The sequence below is a fragment of the Myxocyprinus asiaticus genome, chromosome 13 (genome assembly GCF_019703515.2).
Source record: "Myxocyprinus asiaticus isolate MX2 ecotype Aquarium Trade chromosome 13, UBuf_Myxa_2, whole genome shotgun sequence".
Classification (NCBI taxonomy): Eukaryota; Metazoa; Chordata; class Actinopteri; order Cypriniformes; family Catostomidae; genus Myxocyprinus; species Myxocyprinus asiaticus.
In genome coordinates, this window is record NC_059356.1 from 49,991,536 (window position 1) to 50,014,903 (window position 23,368).

At 39.2% G+C, this 23,368-nt stretch overlaps 1 protein-coding gene across 1 annotated transcript; it reads left to right on the forward strand.

Moving 5' to 3' along the window:
- Positions 1 to 240: 240 nt before the first annotated feature.
- On the forward strand, positions 241 to 2,629 carry LOC127449897 (ecto-ADP-ribosyltransferase 5-like). Its single transcript, XM_051713521.1, has 3 exons — positions 241 to 357; positions 1,390 to 1,547; positions 1,652 to 2,629. The coding sequence occupies exons 2-3, from the start codon at positions 1,497 to 1,499 to the stop codon at positions 2,342 to 2,344; spliced, it is 744 nt and encodes a 247-aa protein (XP_051569481.1). The 5' UTR covers positions 241 to 357; positions 1,390 to 1,496; the 3' UTR covers positions 2,345 to 2,629.
- Positions 2,630 to 23,368: the final 20,739 nt, after the last annotated feature.

Genomic DNA, 23,368 nt, shown 5'->3' on the forward strand with positions numbered 1-23,368 from the left:
CTTGTACTTTCTATAGATTTTCTACATTAATTAAACAACAGTTACCTGCTTACATAACGATAACAATGAGAGTGCCTTGTGTCATATACAGTATCATGATACTGTATATGACACTAGGCCATTTCTTATCATACACAAGCGGGACATTGCAGAACACACACACACACACACACACACACACACACACACACATTCTTTCTGATATAAAATGTGCAGTACCTTTTCTTGGTTTGAAGATTGCTGTTGTCGTCCAACTTTGAACTTCCCTGATCTTCCCGTCCCGTCATTATTCCTGAGTTCCAGAAAATAACGAAAACAAAAACGCAGAATCTGACAGAAAGAAAACAACATTCTCAGGTAATTTGGGGGTATAAAAAACTGTTCCATTAGTATATTTGACACACAATTTTACTGCTTCGTAAAGTACAAAATGTTTTAGAAATACCAGTTCCAGTTTAAACGAATAATGTTGTGGAGTGCACAGTTGTATTGTGTGAATGTGTGCTCTGTGTTGTGCAAATCTATGCACATATTCATTTACAAGTCATGCATAAGTAAAATAATTTTGTATTTTTATCTGGTCTTTTGTGGTCTTTTTAGCATCTCCTGTAGTATAAGTTCCAGTGGTATTCACTTTACTTTTTGCTTACAAAAGCGATACAGTTTCTAAAGAAAAAGCAAAACACTTGCTTTACAACTTATCATGGTACAAGTGTAGCATTTAATACAGATGTTCTGAACAAAGAGTTTCGTTTTGGCTCATTTGCATCCTCTTCTCAAGATAAAAATTAAAAGAGTACTCAAGTAGTGAGTAACTAGTTACTTTCATAGATGATTTAATGGGTGTTAACTCCCCTATATTCCATTACATAATACACATTTAACATGTATTACAGAATTATTATTATTATTATTAATAGAAATTATGTCATCATTCACCATGATGTAGTTCCAAACCCTTATGATTTTCTTTCTTCCATGCAACACAATAAGTAGCTATTAGACAGAATGTTTGCCTTAGTCACTATTTACTTTCAGTGAATGTGTGTTTTTTACTCCATATTCTGAAAATGAATGGTGACTGAGACTGTCAGTCCCTAACATTCTGTCTAACATCTTTTGTGTTCCACAGAATACAGAAGGTCACATGGGTTTGGAACAACATGAGGGTGAGGAAATGATGACAGAATATTAATTTATATGTAATGCTGAAATATGAACCGAAGCAAGATCATGCTTTATTATACCTACCATCGCTATTTCACAGTGTTTAAAGTCCTGTGTGGATTCTTAGTTCTGTGTATTTACAGTATTTTCAGCGTTGAAAGAATTTAGATCATTAGTTCTGTTCAGTAATGTTAAATTGCACCGTATCTCTGTGTTTGGAAGCGTGTTCGGCTTGTTTAGGTTCAGAGCACACAGTATATGCCCACAGTATCTGTACAAACTGATTTCCATTGGTTGTGCAACTGAGAACGTTTCTACAGTAAATCAGGATGGCGTCCATAGCAGCATACATTCTTATTTTAACTGTTGCCATTGGACAGGTAAGTTTGCATTCACTGTGTACACGAGCATGCAAATATATATGCATTCATTCATATTACAAGCATGAACATTGTTCAAGTGGAGTTCTACTTTGTTGCTACAGGATCACAGAGTTGTTGGCATATATGAATTGGATTTGGTACCGAATTCTGTTGATGACATATATGGCCACTGTATGAAGACAATGGAAAAACTGGTGGAGAAAACAATTCTGGAAAAAGAAAAGAAAGAGTCACCTAACTTAGCAAAAGCTTGGGAGAAATTTAACATGGTCAAGAAAACATATAAGTTGCCAAGGAACCTTTTAGGTGCCATTTATGTGTACACTAGTGACTATGTATATCGTGATTTCAATAATGCTGTTCGTACGGGTAAACAATTGTACAAAGACAAAAAATTCCAGTGGTATTCACTTTACTTTTTGCTAACAAAAGCAATACAGTTTCTAAAGAAAAGGCAAAACAAGTGCTTTAAAACTTATCGTGGTACAAGTGTAGAATTTAATACAAATGTTCTGAACAAAGAGTTTCGTTTTGGCTCATTTGCATCCTCTTCTCAAGTTCAGAAAGTAGCACAGAGATTCGGAACTAAATCTTGTTTTGAAATTATTACATGCCATGGTGCTGATCTAACACAGTTTTCCGCAATACCAGGTGAGAAAGAGGTGTTGATTCCTCCATATGAAACGTTTAAAGTCACTGAAGTGATAACAAATAAAAAAGCCTGGTGTGACACTGTGTTCAAGGTTAAAAGCACTAGAATAAAAAGTGAACTGGACTGTGCATTGCTCAAGTGATCACTAAACTCTTCATGTAACTTACAGAGATAAGGGTAACAGTAAACTTCAGGTAATCTGAAGGCACATAGATCTTTAAAAAAATTGTGTTTGTTTTTTCCCCCTGTCCTTTTTGGAAGTAAAGGTTAGAATAAACCTAGAAACTTTGTGTTTTCAAAAGATGACAATATTGTAATGAAACTGATCCGTTGCATTATTTCCCAGAACTTGATTATCTTGATTTGTTGATCTTGCCTGCTACTATGTCACATGTAACTCAGAAGGCATATGTTACATGAATAAACTGCATGATAAAAAACTTGCATTCCATTCTCTATGTAGGTCTAATAAAACAAGTAAAACAGGATACTCTCCAGAGTAAAAACTTCAGAATCAAGAAAGACTACTGGACTGTTTACAAACTAAAGAATAAATCCTAATTAAAGATTTTGATGACATGCTCCTGCACCACTGAAACACAAAGAAATCTCTAGATCAGGGTTTGGCAACCTTTTTATGCCATTTTTTATTTTCCTGGTCAATGATGCCTACAAAAACTGTACTTAAGTAAACATAAAATTACTTTAATAAGATAATTACTCAAGTAGAAGTAAATGTAATGATGTAAATAATTACTTGAGTAAGAGTAATTAAAAATGAAAAGAGTACTCAAGTAGTGAGTAACTAGTTACATTCACAGATGATTTAATGTGCGTTAACGCCCCTATATTCCATTACATAATACACATTTAACATATATTACAGAATTAATATTATTATTAGTAATGGAAATTCTGTCATCATTCACCATCATGTAGTTCCAAACCCGTATGGTTTTCTTTCTTCCATGCAACACAATAAGTAGCTATTAGACAGAATGTTTGCCTTAGTCACTATTTACTTTCAGTGAATTTGTTTTTTTCCCCTCCATATTCTGAAAGTGAATGGTGATTGAGACTGTCAGTCCCTAACATTCTGTCTAACATATTTTGTGTTCCACAGAATACAGAAGGTCACATGGGTTTGGAACAACATGAGGGTGAGGAAATGATGACAGAATATTAATTTATATGTAATGCTGAAATATGAACCGAAGCAAGATCATGCTCAAGGGCAGGTTCACACTCCAGTTGTCAATCAAGCGATAGGCAGATCAAAAGGCATTTATACTTAATGTGGATTTTTACATGGATTCATACAGTAGGCAGACTTAATTCGGCCCGCAGTAGATGTGATACCTTGGATTTAGGATAGACCTTACCGAAATTACCGGTTCAACTGCGATGCACCTATCTGATCTCTGCCTGCATCACCTCGGTCTAATGATGGACTACACTCTTAAAATGGAAATACATAGACTATCATATAATTACCAACAAAACCCTTCATCAGCCAACTAACAAGGACAATGCATCTATGTGAACTTCTGCAGTTAATCCAGGATGAACTTCAAAGACATTAGTCATTAATCTTACAGTTCTTACAAAATCTTTGTTTAAACACTGGCCCTTAACACTTACTTAGTTTAATAATTTTAAAACATGACTTGCACTATACATAAGTAATATTGTCATTATATTCATGATGTTAGTCAGAGGGGAACTGGCCCCCACAGTGAGTCTGGTTTCTCTCAAGGTTATTTTTCTCCATTAATCAACATCTTATGGAGTTTTGTGTTCCTTGCCACAGTCGCCTTCAGCTTGCTCACTGGGGTTATAAATACAATTATTATTTAATTACTTACTTTTAAACACAATTCACAATCATATTTAATCAAACTACACAATGATTACTCTATTACAGTTTAAATTTCTGTTAATGCATGATTTTCTGTAAAGCTGCTTTGAAATGGTGTGTGTTGTGAAAAGCGCTATACAAATAAAGATGACTTGACTTGACTTGATAGGTTCCAGTACCCCATCGAGGCTGCGGGTTAATGCATGATCTGCTTATGACTAGCAGGACGCGGGACAAAGCACACTGATATATTGATGCACTGATTTTAAAAAAATGTACACTTAAAAACTGAGGTCATAAGAGCCCATAGTTACAGAATCACCCTGAAAATCACCACAACACAGACAAGCCCACATTATCAGAGCCACAACTTACATCAAAGTGCTTTTCTTAAGATGTTGTAAAATTATGGTTTTATTGTGTGAAGAAAGTGTTTGTTTGAAGTACTCCAATGATGCACCCGACTCGAGTGACAGAGCACAGCTGTAAAGTTCCACTGTCATAAAAGTCCCATTCCGTCACCCGTTGTAATGAAGTCAATTTTTTTTCATTATAAATTTACTTTGATGAGACTAAAAAGTTCCCACTATTAAACCTACTCTTAAAAGTACTTTTTATCTTCAATAAAATTACTCAAGTAATGGATTAATGTAGCGCGTTACTACCCACCTCTGACTGCGATCCATCTCCATTATATGCCCCTATTGTGATCTGTCAATGCCACAGGGAGCTGTCACTTGCTCTGTCATCGTTATACGGCATCTGCCCTGCGATCCAGCTGTTATGCTGTGCATTTGGTTGGCACAGATTGTGAGAAGAACAATAAAGTATTAACACTGTGCCATCACATAAAAAAAGCAAACAATAGTAATGTGGCAGACCTGGCGGGGCATGGTGAGGATGGAGAGGAGTGGGGCCTAGGTGTGAAGTTGTGGCGAATGATCGGCGTGAGTAGTGACATATATATGTATATACGTATGTGCAATATACAAATACAAATCTGTTATATACAGTGCAAGGGAATGTAATGGCAGAAGAGGTTGGATGTGTTGGATAAATATAAAAAGACTAAACTGTGTATTACACATTAATTATTGCTCAATGGGACAGTTTTATCTGTTCATGAGATGGATAGCCTGAGGGAAAAAACTGTTCCTGTGCCTGATGGTTCTGGTGCTCAGAGCTATGCGTCGGCCAGAATGCAACAGTTCAAAAAGGTAGTGGGCAGGGTGAGTGAGTTTTCCAGCCCTTTTCCTCACTCTGGAAGTGTACAGCTCAGCAGTCCAATCTTTAAAGTACCATAACACAAAAGGAGCAGCATAGTTCAGTGTTGGTATTTAATCAGCAGAAAAAACAACAATGAGTGAAATTGAATCAATGAATGTTCAATTAATTGATGTGAGATTAAGAAAAAAGGCAACAGAAAATGACAAGGAACAAACAAGTCAACAAACAGTCCTGGTGAGAAGGGACAATGGGAATTGGCGAGTGGAATTTGCATGCCACTCCCCCAGACATACGGGTATAAAAGGAGCTGGTATGCAACCACTCATTCAGGTTTTGTGCTGAGGAGCCGAGACAAGGTCCCAGCCATTTCATTGGGTAGTTCAGTGTTGTGGCAAGAGGGACACAACATCTCATTCCCTCCATCAGGGAACGGAGGTTACGAAAGTAACCAGGATGTTCCCTATCTGTTATTAAGATTCTCTCTTAATAACTGACTATCAACCGACAGCTGAATGTCAATACAGTACAATACTGTACATTCTATATATACTATATATACTTTTTAATATATTTTATTTTTTATTTTTATTGAATAATGTGTATCTATATAGTGCGTATTGTATACTGTACAGTGTATGTTATTATTTGTATACTGTTGAGTGTAATTATGTGTATAACAGATGTTTAAATTGTGTTGTGTTAATTCGATGTTATTGTAAATTGGTACTGTCTCATCACTGTCACGACTGCTATGTTGATCGGAACTGCACCCAAGAATTTCACACACCATTGCACTTGTGTATATGGCTGTGTGACAATAAAGTGATTTGATTTGATTTGATTTGATTGACTCACTCGACGTTGTGTCAATGTAGTGACACTAGGTGTCCCTATACAAAATGCCACAACTAGCTGAACTGTGTTACGTGGACTGGCGGTGCGAGACGGGCAGACCACTGTGTGCCACATAGCCAGCGCACCAGGCCGTCACGCAACCACCCCCAATGCTCTTATGAGTGTCGAATGGTCCTTTGGGAACAAGTCGACTGCCCAACAAATAGGGACAGGCTAGCCCAGCCGTGGCCCCTTTTCCTCTTTTTTTCTCCCCAAAAAGAGTGGATTTTGTTAACTGACTGGGGGCCATAAATGTCTACATCATTCCCAAGGCGAAGACACCGTGGAGACCACACCCCACCCAGAGAAGGGGGGTATTTTGAATGGAAATAAGTCACATGGTCTTACCGAGTCTTGTCGGAAGTATGACATGTGGAGAAGTCACATGGTAGGTCCTACCTGAGGGGAGTTTCTACAAACATGGTGACCGGGGGCAGAGGGGCCTCTGCCCAAGGAAGATGCAGTTTACCTACAGGGAAACGATTTAGCGGAAGATATCACATGGGGTCACAGCTGCCCCTCCAGCCTCTCCTGCAGGAAAACAATCACCGATCTGACCACGCATCTCTGGTGGACTTCGCATCGGGAAGAACACCACTTAGTGAACAGACGCCACTTCAAGGCATACAGGCGCCTCGTAGAGGGAGCCCTAGCCTGAGTGATCGTGTCTACCATTGCAGGTGGTAGGCCACTTAGGTCTTCCACGTCCCATCCAAGGGCCAGACATGGAGATTCCAGAGGTCTGGTCGTGGGTGCCAGATGGTGCCCCCTCCCTGAGAAAGAAGGTCCTTCCTCAGGGGAATTCACCGGGGGGGGGGGGGCTGTCGCGAGGTGTGTGGGGTCCGAGAACCACGTCTGGGTGGGCCAGTAGGGTGCTACTAGGATGACCTGCTCCTCGTCCTCCCTGACCTTGCACAGGGTCTGTGCAAGTAGGCTCACTGGGGAAACACATATTTGCATAGTCCAGGGGGCCAGCTGTGTGCCAGTGCGTCTATGCCGAGGGGTGCCTTGGTCAGAGCGTACCAAAGCGGGAAGTGGTAGGATTCTCGGGAAGCAAAACAGGTCTACCTGTGCTCAACCGGATCGACTCCAAATCAGCTGGACCCCCTAGGGGTGGAGTCTCCACTCTCCCCTGAGCGTAACCTGTCGTGACAGCGTGTCTGCTGCGGTGAAGAGACCCCGCACCCCGTCTGCTCGTCACCAAGGGCGTCCTCCTGCAGCAACAACACCGGCTCCGCCACAGCCCGCCCCTTGGCCCGGCCCTGGTGTGGAGCCACCCGCAGGAAGCAGATGCCACCCGTCTCACGGCTGGCTGCCAAGAATCCAACGAAGGCTTCGAAGCGTCCCTGAGACGGCCGAACCAGGCACGTGGAGACCTGCTGCAGGCCTAGAGATGGTAAGCAGACCACTCCATCCCCCGGTAGAGGGCCGGGAGGAGAATCCTTTGCCTCTCTCCTCTCGACAAGGTTGAGCCAAAGGTGGCGCTCCTGGACAACCAGGGTGGACATCGCCTGCCTGAGAGACCACGCCATGACCTTTGTTGCCCAGAGAACGAGGTCAGCTGCCGAGCGCAGCTCCTGCATCAATCCCGGGTCAGAACTACCCTCATGCAGCTCTTTTAGCACCTTGGCTTGGTGTACCTGCAGGAGAGCCATGGCGTGCAAGGTGGAGGTGGCTTGTCCAGCAGCACTGTAGGCCGCCAGAGACGTCGTAAACATACAGATCCTGGACGGGAGCTTCAGGCGTCCACGCCAGGTGGTGACGTTTTACGGGCACAGGTGCACCGCAACCACCTTATCCACCTGGGGAATCGCCGAGTACCCCCTGGCAGCCCCACCATCGAGGGTAGTGAGAGTGAAGGAGCTCAGAGACCAGGTCCGGGCAGTGAAAAGGTGCCCACCAAGACCTCGTGAGCTCCTCATGCACCTCTGGGAAGAAAGGGACTAGGGGAGGGCACGGCCGTGGGCGGCGCTCTGGGCCCAGGAACCAATCGTCAGGCTGCGAGGGTTCAGGGAGGTGGAGGTTTCCACTCCAGCCTGACACACACAGCCCGAGCAAGCATGGCTGCCAGCTGCGCGTCAGGCTATGACTGGGCGGCCGCACCTGAAGGTGGGAGCCCAGTCGGGTCCTCAGCTTCAGACTGGACAGCCCGTTCTCCGATGCTGCAATCAAGAGCTCATCCACTTCGCAAGCGCTGAAACGAGATCGCAAACTCGCCCTGAGATGAGCCAGCGGTCTCATCCCAGCGGGATAAATGAGCGTACTGGGGAATGGGAGGTCCGTGGAGAGTTACCTGGCAGAGTGGCTCCCACTGGGGACCCCAAATCGCCCCCAGTGCTAACCGACGCGGCCTCAAACCCGTAGGTAGAAGAACTGAGGTGGGGAGCCGCTGGGGTGGTCTTTCCCACTAACGAAGGAAAAACCACGACCGCAACGTTGCCGTGGTCATGCTTTCGCAGTGAGAACATGACCCGTCCATGAATGCTGTCTCCGCGTGGGCAGTGCCCAAGCATGTAAGACCGCGATCGTGGCCATCGGAAGCGGAGAGGTAATGACCGCAACCAGGAAATACACACAAATGGAGAGCCATCTTTAAAAAGACGCTCTCTGCTAATGCCACTCTTTTAGAAGGGAAAATATACTCTTTCAGTAGGAAGAATATACTCTTTTAGCTGCTGAAGTGCCCAGGGGCGCTCTCTGCACTTCACCAGTGCAAGAGGCGGAGAAGCCGCTGTAATGCACAGTAAATCCAACAGCTTTTCGAGGTGAATGGATCGGCAGAGTAATTCAGCTCACTGAACACAACCGCTCGGCTCCGAAGAGAAAATCTGAATGAGTGGTTGCATACCAGCTCCTTTTATACCCGTATGTCCGGGGGAGTGGCATGCAGATTCCACTCGCCAATTCCCATTGGCCTTTTTTTTAAAAAGCAGAGGTGTTTGTGGCTCCTAAGAGTGACCTCTAGTGTCACTACATCGACACAACATCGAGTGAGTGACAGATAGGGAACACAATCTTCAAAAGCAGAAACTAAATATTATATTTTATAAAAGGTGTTTTTCCACACAATTGTAGAACGGGAATCCGTTCCGACAGAATTCCAAAGTCATTTTTTTCACCAGGGACACAGAAAGAACTTTATTTAAATAAGATTTGCCGCAAGTACGTGACACTGTTGTAAAAGTGTCGCCTAAATATGTGACAGCAGCCAAGCCGACTCACTTAAAAAAAATAAAAATAAATAAATGAATCATCCTCTGTTTTGTTGTGCAAAACTTCATGTGGATAAGATATGCTCAGATTTGTAAGTGGAGAAGGAAACACAACAAGAGCAGAGAAGAGGAGAGGAGACGGCTTTAACACTTTATCATCTGCAGTCTCTACTGCATGTTTATTTGTTCTTACATTTATTGTGCTTCCAGTAAACACAATGCCACTTGAATCTATTGTGAATTGAGTTTTCTAACTCTATTTTAACTAGCAATTCTATCAGTGCTGTGATACCTCAGATATTTGTATGTACACATTATGAATGTAAAAATGTTCACACTTATATCTTAAAACATTTTATTACTGCACAGTGCAAACAGAAGCTGTCAAAATGTGCAAATAACTGCAAACGTGACTAAAATACACTATATGGCCAAAAGTTTGTGGACACCTGAACACCAACTTTCATACAGTATGTTGTTGAACATTTAATTTCAAAACCATAAGGATTAATTCCACTCTTTGCTGCTATATCATCCACCACCCTTCTGGAAAAGTTTTCCACTTGATGTTGGAATATACAGTAGCTGTAGGAATTTGCTCTCTTTCTGAAACAAGAGCATTAGAGGTCAGACATTGATGTTGGGTGATGGACCCTGGCTCACAGATGGCGTGCAGTTCATCCCAAAGTGTACAGTGCAGTTTAGAAGAAGCCTTTATTTTGTCACACATTATATATTTGCATATTTACAGTGAAATTATTTTTTTTCACATATCCCAGCTAAGCTGGGGTCAGAGTGCAGGGTCAGCCATGATACAGTGCCCCTGGAGCAGATGGGGTCAAGGGCCTTGCTCAAGGGCCCAACAGTGGCATCTTGGCACTTCGTGCAGGTCAGTCAAGTACTTCTGCACCAGAATCGGTACATTATTTCTTCCTCAACTTGTGTACAGGGGCATTGTCATGAGCTGTTGAGTTGAACAGTTGAATGAGCAAACTGTGTACATTGTAAACACAATGTACATATAGAAACGATAAATGTAAATGATGTTATGTTCCTTTATTCTCCTGTAGTATTTAATTTATTTTCAATGTACATAGTTTAATGCTGTTGTCATCAAAGCTTGACTTGACGATCAGATATCGGCAGTGTGGCTCATCTTACCCATAGTTTTATGTTTTTCAAGTTTCTCCAGTTGTTTCTGTTTCTCCAATTCCTCTCGTTCTCTACTCATCTCATCTCATCTCTCATCTCTCTCTCACATGTCTCATTTGCTGCAATTTCTTTTTTTAATTGTTCTCTCTAATTTCATCACTTCTTCTCCTCTCTTTCTCATGGTTCTGTCTTTCTTCCTCCAGGTCTGATCTGAAGATCTTCTTTCTCTCTTTTTGTTCTTTCTTTTTCTTTATTTCATCTCTCTCTTGTTTAATTCTCTGATTATATTCATCCAAGATTTCTTGTTCTCTCATCTCTTCAGTTTCTCCTCTTGTTTCTGTTTCTCCCATTCCTCTCATTCATTTCTAATTTCCTCTCTCATCTTTCTCTCAAACTACTCTTTTTCTTTTATTTATCTTTTTAAATGTTATTCTCTCTCATTAAATTCTTCTTCTCTTTTCATCTCTTCTCAGTGGATGTCTTCATGACTGAGTTCAGTATCAAACAGTCCTGGAGTGTCAGTCACTGTAATGTGTCTGCCGTTGATTTCTGCGGTTTCTCTCTGACACTCTTTAGATGTTATTTATTCTTGAGGTGTATCTGTTACAAACACTTCTCTTCCTAAGGATGGTGTTTCCTGTTGCACTCTTCCCAAATTTCCCCAGCAGCACAATCCACACATCACCTAAGATTTACTTTGAACCTGAAAAATGGAAAAATGTTCTTGCTTTGTCATTCACAATGGCACATTACCATTACCAAATAACTTTGCTTTGTATTTTTATATCTTTACTGGAATGCTGCTGCTGGCAGTGTGATCATGCTCGTCTGAAGATAAACTATATTCTGCCTCTCTCCTTTTATTAACTTCTTTCCCATGTGAATTCATGAAGTGCAAAGCTGGAAAAATTGCCAAATAATATGGGATGTGACAACTGTTAACTGCCACACTTTTTAAGCTGTCACACTGCTTAAAAATGTAAGAGGGGATAATAATGAAATGAAGCAATTCTCTTTTATTCCCTGGAACATTTAACATGCAAACATAAGCAACAACTGTTGACAACTGACATCCTACTGCTGAATTTAAAATGTGTGCCTTTGCTATTATTGAGGAGAGCAAAACTAGTCCTGACAATAATGACAGAAAAAAAAAATGGTCTAAAAGTAAAACGTCTGGACAAATTCCTCAGCCAGCTTCCGTTTCATACCATTGTTCTTTCACTTTGAGCTCATTGATCACTGCCAAGGCCATACAAATCTGCCCACTAACAGCCACTGAAAAACTAGTTGTTTCTTGTTTCCAGAAGATGCAAAGAGAGCTGAATAAGCCATAATATCTGAATGGTTACAGGTGATCTCTCCTGGCACTCTATGAGTTTGCTTAAGACATTATGAAGTGATGAAAAGCAAGATGTCTTTTCATGAAACCAACTACAATCCTGGTCACTCCTTTATTAACTGATGAAGAGCATTGGTCTTTATCATAACACTAAACATACAGTATATATATACATATAATCAGTCGTTCTTGGGATAATTGATATTTAAGAGGTAGAAAGCTTTGAAGTATATCCACTGTGTCCTGCAGTGCATTTTCCTGAAGCACTTCTCTGTGAATGACAACAAAAGCTTGAAAGCGCTGACTGTTTTCTCCAAGCATCAGTATGTAAGGAAGTTCGATGGCATCTGTTGTACTCTACAGGTAATGAGCCACTGGTACCAACCTGGAAAAACGGAAATGACTGCATCAGTGCATGAAGACTAAGTAAAAACCTTTAAGTACACATCTTTAGGAACAGTAAAATCAGTATACATCTGACAAAGTACTCATGACTTATAAGTGCTTCTTCTAAAGTATTTGGTATTTTCAGTAACACTTTACAAAAAGATTGTATTTGTTAACATTAGTTAACTAGATTAGTCTAATCTTATGCTTTTAATGCTTTCTCTGCTGCTATATAGCTGAATAATACATTTAATATTTATTTAAGGGTTTGCAAACCTTAATCAAGACAAAATCAGGTCACATATGTTTGATATGGCATTCGTTGTTGTGTAACAACAGGAGTTATTTTTTTGTTTGAAATTGTTGGTCTTTCTAAACCATCTATGCCGTTTGCTCAGTGTTACATGGGAAACATGGGGAAATGATTATTATGTCTGTCCTTTTGAAGTGTTAGGGGTACATCTGGTAATGTTAATATTGTTGTAAGTAATCTAATTTCTCAACGAAAAGATCATTTATAAATTAAATCTTCGGGGCTGTCATGTGCAGACTTTCATGGTGGAATTTAATTATAATAATATATTTTAATATAACAAGTTGTCTATGCATTTGAAACACACTGTCTACTGCAGAAGTGATGAGTTCCAGATGAAGAATGTCAAATAAATATCCAAATATTGCTGGTCTGTCTAAACATGACTGTAGAGCCGAGGAGGGTGGGGCCGGGCTGGAATGAGACACACCTGGTCCCCAATCAGCCTGATGGGGTGCGCGAGGGATAAAGGTGGCCGGGGACGACAGTTCGAGAGAGAGAGAATTGCAGGCAGCTGTACTGTGTGTTTTTAGTTGTGTGTTTTGTTTAAATTGTTTATTAAATTATTATTTAAGTTGTCAAGCCAGTTCTCACCTCCTCCTTTCCACTGAACCCCCTTACACTAGTGTCGAAACCCGGAAAACCACAAAAACCGCCCTCCTTGGCTCTACAATGAGCTAGACAGTTACACCGATGTAAATGCTGATCCCAAACAAATTGGTGAGGGGTGAGGAATCACCTATAGTATTTTTTGAAGAGAGAAAAAAAATTTTTTTTGAAGAGAGAAAAATCTCATTATTATCTGCACAAATGTTGTGATACTCTTTAATGCTGTGTGTGACAGATTGAGATTTAAACCATTTAAACGTAGTGGGGCACAGTACACACTCTCTGCTATGGCATGAGATGCTGAAAACCATTGAGATCCGACACAAAGTTTATTAAAATATTGACTTCTAAAGCCACTTTTAATAAAGTCAATTTAAGGCTTTACTTGTCAGCCACAATAAAGCAATATATTAAAATTATCTTTATTTGTGGGAACTCTCATTAAATATTGACACTGTATATGTGATTCATTTGATTAATTAATCTGTAGATGTTAAAACATAAAACTCTCTCTCTCTCTCTCTCTCTCTCTCTCTCTCTCTCTCTCTCTCTGACTATATATAAAATAATAATACTAATAATAATAATAAATTATCTTCCAGCAAAAAAATAAATGAAAACAATAAGCATTTATGAGGTAAAATTAACCCAGCATATTGTCAATATGAGCTGACATGTTAATTTAACCCAACGTGTGTTCAGTCCAATATTTACTCAGTGCTGGGATGACAATTGGGTTATTTTTTACCCTGCCAAATTTAGAGTGTAAACCACCTTGTTCACTGTATGCATGACACAATCACAATAAAATATACACATTTAAATTTTACTATGCTTATGAGGGTTTTTTTTAAGAGAAGCTGCACTGTAAAAAGTGAGAGCATGCACTTGTTGTGTTTTCCATCATGTGCACATTGATGACGCAAGTTGATGATGGAAAAGCACCGCTGTTCATCAGAATCATACGTGAGTCTGAAACCAGACCAACACTGCGGGGGCCGCTGGGAACAATCACGCTCAGACTCGATCAGCAGCAAACGTGCCCAGTGTGAAAACCGAATGCTTGGAAATCTTACTAATAATATTCCATCATGTGCTTTGACCTCTGAATAGTATTTTCATAGAGATTGAGTTCACATCTCTTTCACTTAAATTTAGATCAATATTCAAAATCAACAGTGTTACATCATCATTATGAATTTGATGTTTCAAAAAGAAAAATGTACATTATTGTGTTTGTTTTTGTTATTAGTCAAATATTGTATTCATCAAAGTAATGGAGTGACTTAAAACCCATTTTTTCACATTTCTGACTAAACGACATTTGATGAGTAGCTATAAACTCAGTGTCTAATAAAATCACTTTATCTTTTATACATTAAGCTATTTTAATCAACTATTTAAACATACATGGCATTCCCAAATGGAGGGAAATGTGAATCAAAATTAAGTTAAATCCAACTACGCCCCCCTGAGGGAGAGCCAGGGAAATACTCCCAATAAGGGCACACAGGTAAGTTTTACCAACTGAAGGCATGTATAGCAAGTGGTGGTGGTGTAGTGGACTAAAGCACTGAACTGGTAAACAGAAAGTTGTTGGTTCAATCCCCACAGCCGCCACCACTGTGTCCTTGAGCAAGGCACTTAACTCCAGGTTGCTCCAGGGGGATTGTCCCCGTAATAAGGGCACTGTAAGTTGCTTTGGATAAAAGCGTCTGCCAAATGCATAAATGTAAATGAAGGCAGTGAAAGTGAGATGTGAGTATCAATACAAAAAGTCTATTTTATTATAACACTTCAGCATCATTAAAAACTTGTTATCATATAAATATATATAATCTCTCCCATGAAGCACAATAAGAATTTTAATACGAACAGTTCTCCAGGGTCAGGCTTAGCGGGAACAAGGCAGGCCAGCCACAACTCAGGAGGTCATCCAAACCCACCTTAATTCACACCAAATCGTCAAACACACACACACGTAGGTTTTGCTATACTTATGAGGACCCTCCATAGACATAATGATTTTTATACTGTACGAACTATAGATTCTATCCCCTAACCCTAACCCTACCCCTAAACCTAACCCTCACAAAAAACTTTCTGCATTTTTACATTTTCAATAAAACATCATTTAATATGTTATTTCCCTTGTGAGCACCACCCAAAAGGTCCACACAACCAGAAATGTCCTCACAGTACAGGTTGATTCTCAATACTTGGTCCTCACAAGTATAGCAAAGAGATAAGAAGCACAAATTAACCCGGGATTACACAGAAATAACACTAAACGACAATCAAAGAAAACAAACTAAATAAATTTTACAGACACCATGGTGTGGTGGCTATAGCACTCAGGCCCACTGACGCCACCACATGCAGCAGAGGCGGTTAAACAGCACCTGAGTAATGCCAGAATGATTGTTGGCAGTAAATAAAATGAAAATCATAAACACTATACAATAGAAACAATATGACACAGCAACAACATACACCACATCAATAGTAAGGTGACAGTGTGGGAAAACAGACCTGAAATAACAGGTTTGAGGCCGAGAAATGCACTGATTTAGCAAACAGCCTCTCACACTACATGTGGTCGCAAAACAAATAGTAATATAATAAACCTGAAATAAATCAAAAACAAATCAACAGAAATAACAACAAAATGATTTGACACTGTAGCAACTAAAAACAAAACAAAACAAAAGACAAAACTACAAAGTGAAGCTGATATGCAGCACAGCGAACATGACTGCGGTCAAGTCAGCCACAATTTAAATCCACGTGCACATATTATAGTAATAACGGTACTTTGCGGAAAGAACAGAAACACGTGCTTTCTGACTTCTGTTGAGTGCAGAAGATAGCGAGTCTTACTATACTGACGAAAAAGGGTTAAGTGTTTGTGACGTGCTGGTGTTTATTAGTATGTTTGATTTAGCCCATGTGAAAGGTGACTGGTTTAGAAGACTTTTGGATAGGGCAGGTAAATAATTTATAACCAAAGTTTGCTGAATTAACATAATATTACATTTACATATTACATATAATAACTGTTACTTTTCTGCCAAGGATCTCTCACTGTCATTCATATGTACCTTGTAATAAACTTTGAAGTTAATTAAAACTGCACAGTTTTTTGAGAAAATTACAGGCAAAATCATCCCAAAATTCAAAGTGTATCCATTTGCCTGTTGCTCATCATTCACCTGCCAACTGACCAATTAGAGTCTTTTAGTTCAGATATTAAAGATATTTAAAAAAACACCTGATTTGGGATCACAACTTCTGGTTTTATCTCTGGTACTTTTGGGGGTGCCTTTAAAGAATTCTCCTGACAAACACACACACACACACACACACACACACACACACACACACAACATCAAATAAATGTGATTTATATGATTTTTAGCAAATACATAATTGATGGTATACAAATTATTGTACATACACACAATCAGCAAATGCTTCTAGACCAGTAATTCTTTGAATGGCAGACCCTTCACTAGTAGAGAAACATATACTCTTTTACGCTTCTGACTTTTCTTTTTCCATTGTTCTATTTCCACTCGAAAGGACTGGAAGAGATGTATTATACATACACATACAATAACACATTTTTTATTAAATGTATACTCCAGCACATTGGGTTTATAATTAAGGGAGATTAAATTGCCAATGTTTTTGTAAAAGGTACAATAAAAAAAATATTCCTTACTTTCTTTCTGGATCTTTCTGTGTCTTCATATTCACGGAGCAGGGCATCATGCATCCTTTGGTATATCTGTACAAAGTCATCCAGTCGTGTGAGTCTCCTTCAGTAACCTAATTCTTTTGAGAATTAGTCCCACTGACTTTTTTCCATTATGCCCTGTGTTTGACTGTCCTATGTAAAGTTCTGAAAAAAAACAAAAAAAAAAAAAAAAAAAATCTAATTATTTTATACATTAATTTTAAAATTCAGCTTTTTTTTTCACCCAATTTGGAATGCCCAATTCCCAGTGCGCTTTTAAGTCCTCATGGTGGCGTAGTGATTCGCCTCAATCCGGGTGGCGGAGGATGAATCCCAGTTGCCTCCACATCTAAGACCATCAACCCGCGCATCTTATCACGTGGCTTGTTGAGCGCATTGCCACGGAGACATAGCACATGTGGAGGCTTCACGCCATCCACCACGGCATCCGCGCTCAACTCACCACGCGCCCCACCAACAACGAACCACATTATAGCAACCACGAGGAGGTTACACCATGTGACTCTACCCTCCCTAGCAACCGGGCCAATTTGGTTGCTTAGGAGGCCTGGCTGGAGTCACATTCAGCTTTTGATAAACAAGCTATTGAAATTAATCAGGTCAGTTTTTACCTGTTTATTGGACTGACTGAATGCTTTATGGATCTCACTGAAATGCTGGAATGCTGAGCCTGTACCATGATGGCCAATATCTCCTAAATAATTATGTGATTGTAAAATAAGATGACAATAAGAATATACAGTTGCAATCGAAATTATTCAACCCCCCCAAGACAGTAAGGATTTACAAAGGTAAGCTTTTCTGATGACCCAGAATTTTTAAACTTTACATCTATGGGGCCTGGGTAGCTCAGTGGTAAAGACGCTGGCTGCCACCTCTGGGGTTGGCTAGTTCGAATCCAAGGGCGTGCTGAGTGACTCCAGCCAGGTCTCCTAAGCAGCCAAATTGGCCCGGTTGCTAGGGAGGGTAGAGTCACATGGGGTAACCTCCTCGTGGTCGCTATAATGTGGTTCATTCTTGGTGAGGCGCGTGGTGAGTTGAGCATGGTTGCCGCAGTGGGTGGCATGAAACGTGAATGCACTATGTCTCTGTGGCAACGTGCTCAACAAGCCATGTGATAAGATGTGCGGGTTGACAATCTCAGATGCTGGGATTTGTCCTCTGCCACCCGGATTAAGGCAATCACTACGCCACCACGAGGACATTGGAAATTGGGCATTCCAAATTGGGAGAAAAAGGGGAAAAATAAAAATACAAAAAATAAATAAATATCTATATCAGTTGAGTGACTCATTCAAAGTTATAGTGTGAATATATAACCTAATATTTGTAAATAGCAGGATTTTTTAAAAATACAGCCGTGTCATAATTGTTCAACCCTCATTGCATGTAGCCGTTTCTTAAATATGTAAGGCTACACAAGTAATTGTTTTGAAACATAAGTCATCAATCTGCAATAGCACTTATTTAAGTTTAAAAATGTAAGTTTAGCGTTGTAAGCAAAAATGTATTTCTGTGCAAAAAATGCAATTAAAAATAATCTCAAAAGCTAATAGAGGAGATTATTTCATTACACAAGAAAGATCATGGCTAAAAGTACATTTCCAAGGCATTTCAATTTCCAATAGACAAAGTTGGCAGCACCATTCATACATTTTTTAAATATGGTACAACAGCAACCTTCTTGGGGTGTGGAAGAAAGCAAAACTTCACCAAAGGAAATGTTGACTTGACTATTCAAGAAGTAATTAGGAAAGAGCTGTAGAGTCCTGGAAGAAGGTTTTATAGACGTACGATACTGAAAATGAGTTTTACACCCATGGATCAGCAGTACATCTGGAGTAAGATGACAAGGTGATGACAAGAACGACACCATCCCCACAGTCAAGCATGGAGGTGGGTCAGTCCTGTTATGGGGGTGTTTTGCGGCTGCAGGAAACGGCTATCTGCACCATGGATTCTTTCAGGTATCAGGCCATTTTGGCATGAACAATGTGATGCCTTCAGTGTGTAAATTGAAGCTCGGTGATCACTGGACTTTCCAGCAAGACAACAACACCAAGGATACAACCAAGTTGTCCAAAATCTGGTTCAGGGATAGGTCGTGGAATGTCCTTAAATGGCCCTTTCAGTCCATCATTAAAATCCCATTGCAAACCTTTGTTAAGGAAGCAGTGGCAGCACAGAAACCAAAGAATGTCAATGAGCTGGAAGCTTTTGCTCAATAGAGCGGTGTCCGAAGCCTGAGAACACTTACCTGGAACATTTATTTGCTGTTATTGAGGTTATATATATATATATATATATATATATATATATATATATATATATATATATATAATTTTTTTGAAAGGTGGAGCTTAGAGCACCTGTCAATCACCGCCATGGCACAGGGAAGCAAGGCAGAGGAGAGACATGCCTGTGAAATGTGCTAAGATAACTTGTGGGTGCTAAAGTGTGCATCCATGAGTGACTTGTAATGCCATAAGTTACTTTTACTCATAATGTATCCAGCCCCTTTCACTTGTTAAACAAGATTGCTGAACTAAAAGAATGTCAAGCCGTCTCCTCTCATTCAGTCGGTCAGCAGATCCTGATCTTTGCTCGTCCTGCACTCGACCCTGCTGAAGCACCCCTAAATAGTATCTAGCAATGCCTGTGTTTTAATGATTTGTATTTATTTATTTATTTTTTTAGTGTCCTTAGCTGCTGTGAGGAAAAAAATCACCTGACATGCAACACCACCGACCAGGAGACTGAAGTTAATGTAAAGAGATGGCTTCAGTTTGCCCCTAAAAGAGATCGAGGAAGGAGGAAGCGGTTGAGGAGAAAAGAAGGCAGGACACTTTTAACTTACTTGTTTAGGACAATTCTGACACACACACACACACACACACACACACACACACACACACACACACACACACACACACACACACAAAAACACATACACTGACTCACAAACACACACACAAACACAGAAAGAAACAAATGCAGCTATTATGGTGGGCAATAAAATAACTACTGTGATCATATAAATGTATAGCTTTTTGTCTGTTGTTTGAACCCTTTAATTTGTTTAGAATGTGCATGTATATTGCATTATTTCAAGGCTGTCCTTTTGCCTCCTCTGCAAAATGTATAACTGTGATAATTAGAAAACATTGAATTAATTGCATTTTACCTTTTGCAGGTGTTAATTTTATTTATTTGAGTTCAATTTAGTTGGTTTATTTTACTTTTAGTTCAGATCATTGAAAATGTTTTGTGTATGTGCACTGAACAAAAAACACAAAATAAACAAAATTGTAATTTGTCTAAATTACCTGATTTTTTATATACAAAAATAAAACCATTTCATGCAGTAGTTGTTTTGTGGTTTATTCTACATGTTTATGATTTGGGGAGACTCTTTGGAGAACACTGCACACTTGATAAATATGCATCAAGCTGTAGGTATGACAGTGACATCCATGATGACAGTCATATGCATTTTGAGATTGAAGATTATTGCAATGATATAGAAGACACATTTTTGACAATTTGGCACTGTTCTATTTGAGGATGCAAGCTAAAATGCTACTACCAGCAACCACTATCCAACGTTTAATAGAGGAATCCCAGGTGGTGCACGACAGCAACATGGAACATATCTTTTCAAAACTAAGAGATGAATTAACAAAGATGAATATGTCAGTAATTGATATTGATAACATCATAGCTGGTCTAAACAAGAACAGTCTTCTGAGGTTGTATAATGAGGGAGTATTTAGGTCTGATGAAACCTGGAAGACATATTTCAAGAGGAATTTTAACTATGTGGGACCTAATCAAGTGTATCTGGGTAAAAATACCAAAGCAAAGGACTGCTTTTTGCAGTATGTTCCGGTAAGGGAGACCCTCAAAGTGCTTTTGAGCCAAGAGTCAGTCAAAGCACAGAAAACTGAAGCAAAGACACACAGATCAGATGATCCACATTTACTGGAGAATGTAAGGGAAGGCAGGAATTTTAAAGACAAGGACATTTGTCAGCAGTGTATGTCCTCAGTGTCCATTATCTTGTTCCAGGATTCCTTTGAAGTGGTAAATCCCCTTGGCTCAGGGAGAAAAATCACAAGCAACTTGCTGTTTACATGTCCCTGTCAGAAATCTCTCTGCATAATAGGTCCTCTATAGCAGTGGTTCCCAACCTGGGGTCCGTGTCCCCCTTAGGGGGGGTGCAAGAGTTCACAGGTGGGGAGCGGAAGCTCACATGCTTTGAGGCTCTCAAAGATTATTAAAATGCACAATACCAGTAAGACAGCATGTCAGCATCCTCGTATAACGAAAGGACACAAAGGAGCAAAATCTCAACATAAAAAAGACTGTCCAAAGTCTTCATAAAATGTCACTCTACCAACCAGAGCCTCTTTGCACAACTGCGTGGGAATGAAGCGCACCAAAAATATTCTGCTTCTCAATGGAGGTGTGACGTGCTGACTGTCACGTGGCCAGGTGCATGTGAGTTTATTTTTCTTGAATCTTAAAAATTCATGGAATTTCTGCATCATATCCACGCACTGAAATGCTGCAAAAACCTGTTTAAACAACATAACTTGTTGCCATGTTAATGCTTTATTATGAGACCGTCAAGCAGCTGAATGTAAACTGCCAGAAATGTTCAACTATTGTTTCTATCACGGTTATGTAAAATACAACCGTATGGCAGGAAATGTGCATTCCAAAAAATATTATATTATAATCAATATTTGTTTTTTATCGGTCTTTAAACTTCTGTATAATTTTTGCATTTCTCACGACCTTTGCGCTCTATCTCACACGCACATGTGTTCAATCTCTTTCTCACTGTGCATGCATGAGCACCTGCATGCAGAGTGAGAGAGAGAGACTGAACACACCTTTAGTTACTGTAGCTAACACCGTCGAGCTTTCCTTTTAGCATCTGTTCTGCCACAAAGCACAGAGTAGTAAATAACAAATTACATTTGTTAACTATTGTATTATATATAAATATAATATGTGGGTCATTGACAAATAAGGTTGCCTGAGGTGATAAAAATGAAAAGAAAAAAAAAGAAATATATATATATATATATATATATATATATATATATATATATATATATCTATCTGGTTTAAAACAGATGTGTCACGTTCATAGACATTTAATCTTTGAGTTCATGTCGTTTTTAGACATTCTTTGAAAAACATTCATTGCATTTTGTAAAAAAAACAGAAAAAAAATATTTAATGACTTTAAAAATGTCATGTTGTGCAACCATCATGTAAAAGGCATTAAAATAGTTTCCTTGCACCTTGAATACATGAGGGTGTACATAATTTCATCTTTAATAAAAAATAAATACAATAAAAATAAAAATAAAAAAAATTCAAGATGATTGTTTTTTTTTGTTTTACAAATATGAATTTAAGTCAAGAATATCAATAAGTTTATCATGGTTGCATCAAATGACCTGAACAAAATGTGCCTTTTTATTAAAATGTCAAAATATTGATAAATGTTATGACAAAATAATTTTTTTAATCTTCACAAACAGTCTTGTGGGTCTAAAGACAGAATCTTCTCTGTTTTATGATTTATTTATTTTTATTTTATTTTATTTTATTTTATTTTATTTTATTATATTTATTTATTTATTTATTTTTGGTCACATGACAACATTTCTACTTACATGTTGGTTGTACCATATTAATCATATTTTTAATTAAAACTGTTTAATTGCATTTTTAAAAAAATTGCAGCCTGGTGCACATAGTGTCAAATACTATTTGCACCCATATTTAAATATTAACGTACAATACTATGGACATCACTTCAGTGTGTTTATTGTGTTTATTTAGAGTCCCACAGACACACTACATTAAACCCTACCCCTAAACCTAACCTTAACCTTACCTTAGAAAAAATAACCTTGGTTTTACTACTGTAACCATGGTTTCACCATGGTATTTAAACAAAAAAAGACATTTACAGTAACCACAAAATTAACCATGGTTACTATATTATCACCATATTACTGCACTAACAACACAATTGTTAATTGCATTAAAACTATGGTTTCTGCCATAGAACATGGTTACTACAATATTAGTAATACAGTGATGCAATCTACACACAAGCAATGCCGAGCCGCGGTCACGAGTGCGATCGACAGACCCCGCCTCTGGATCAAACCCTTCTCTGCACTCCTCAAAATTCACTGTGACAAAATCACTGTGATAAAATCAACATTTATATCCATTTTTATCTATTACTTTAAGTAATATAAGAAAATATTAAGAGTGGAAACAGGAAATTGAATAGGAAAAAGAGAGCGATAAAAGTTAGATTCAATCCGCGGTCGCTAGGACAGCACTACACCATCGCACGCCATCTCTACAGCCACTGCAG

Coding starts and splice junctions, on each gene's coding strand:
- LOC127449897 (XM_051713521.1), top strand. CDS start 1,497: ATGGCGTCCATAGCAGCATACATTCTTATTTTAACTGTTGCCATTGGA. Junction 1,548..1,651: donor TAACTGTTGCCATTGGACAG/GTAAGTTTGCAT, acceptor TTGTTGCTACAG/GATCACAGAGTTGTTGGCAT.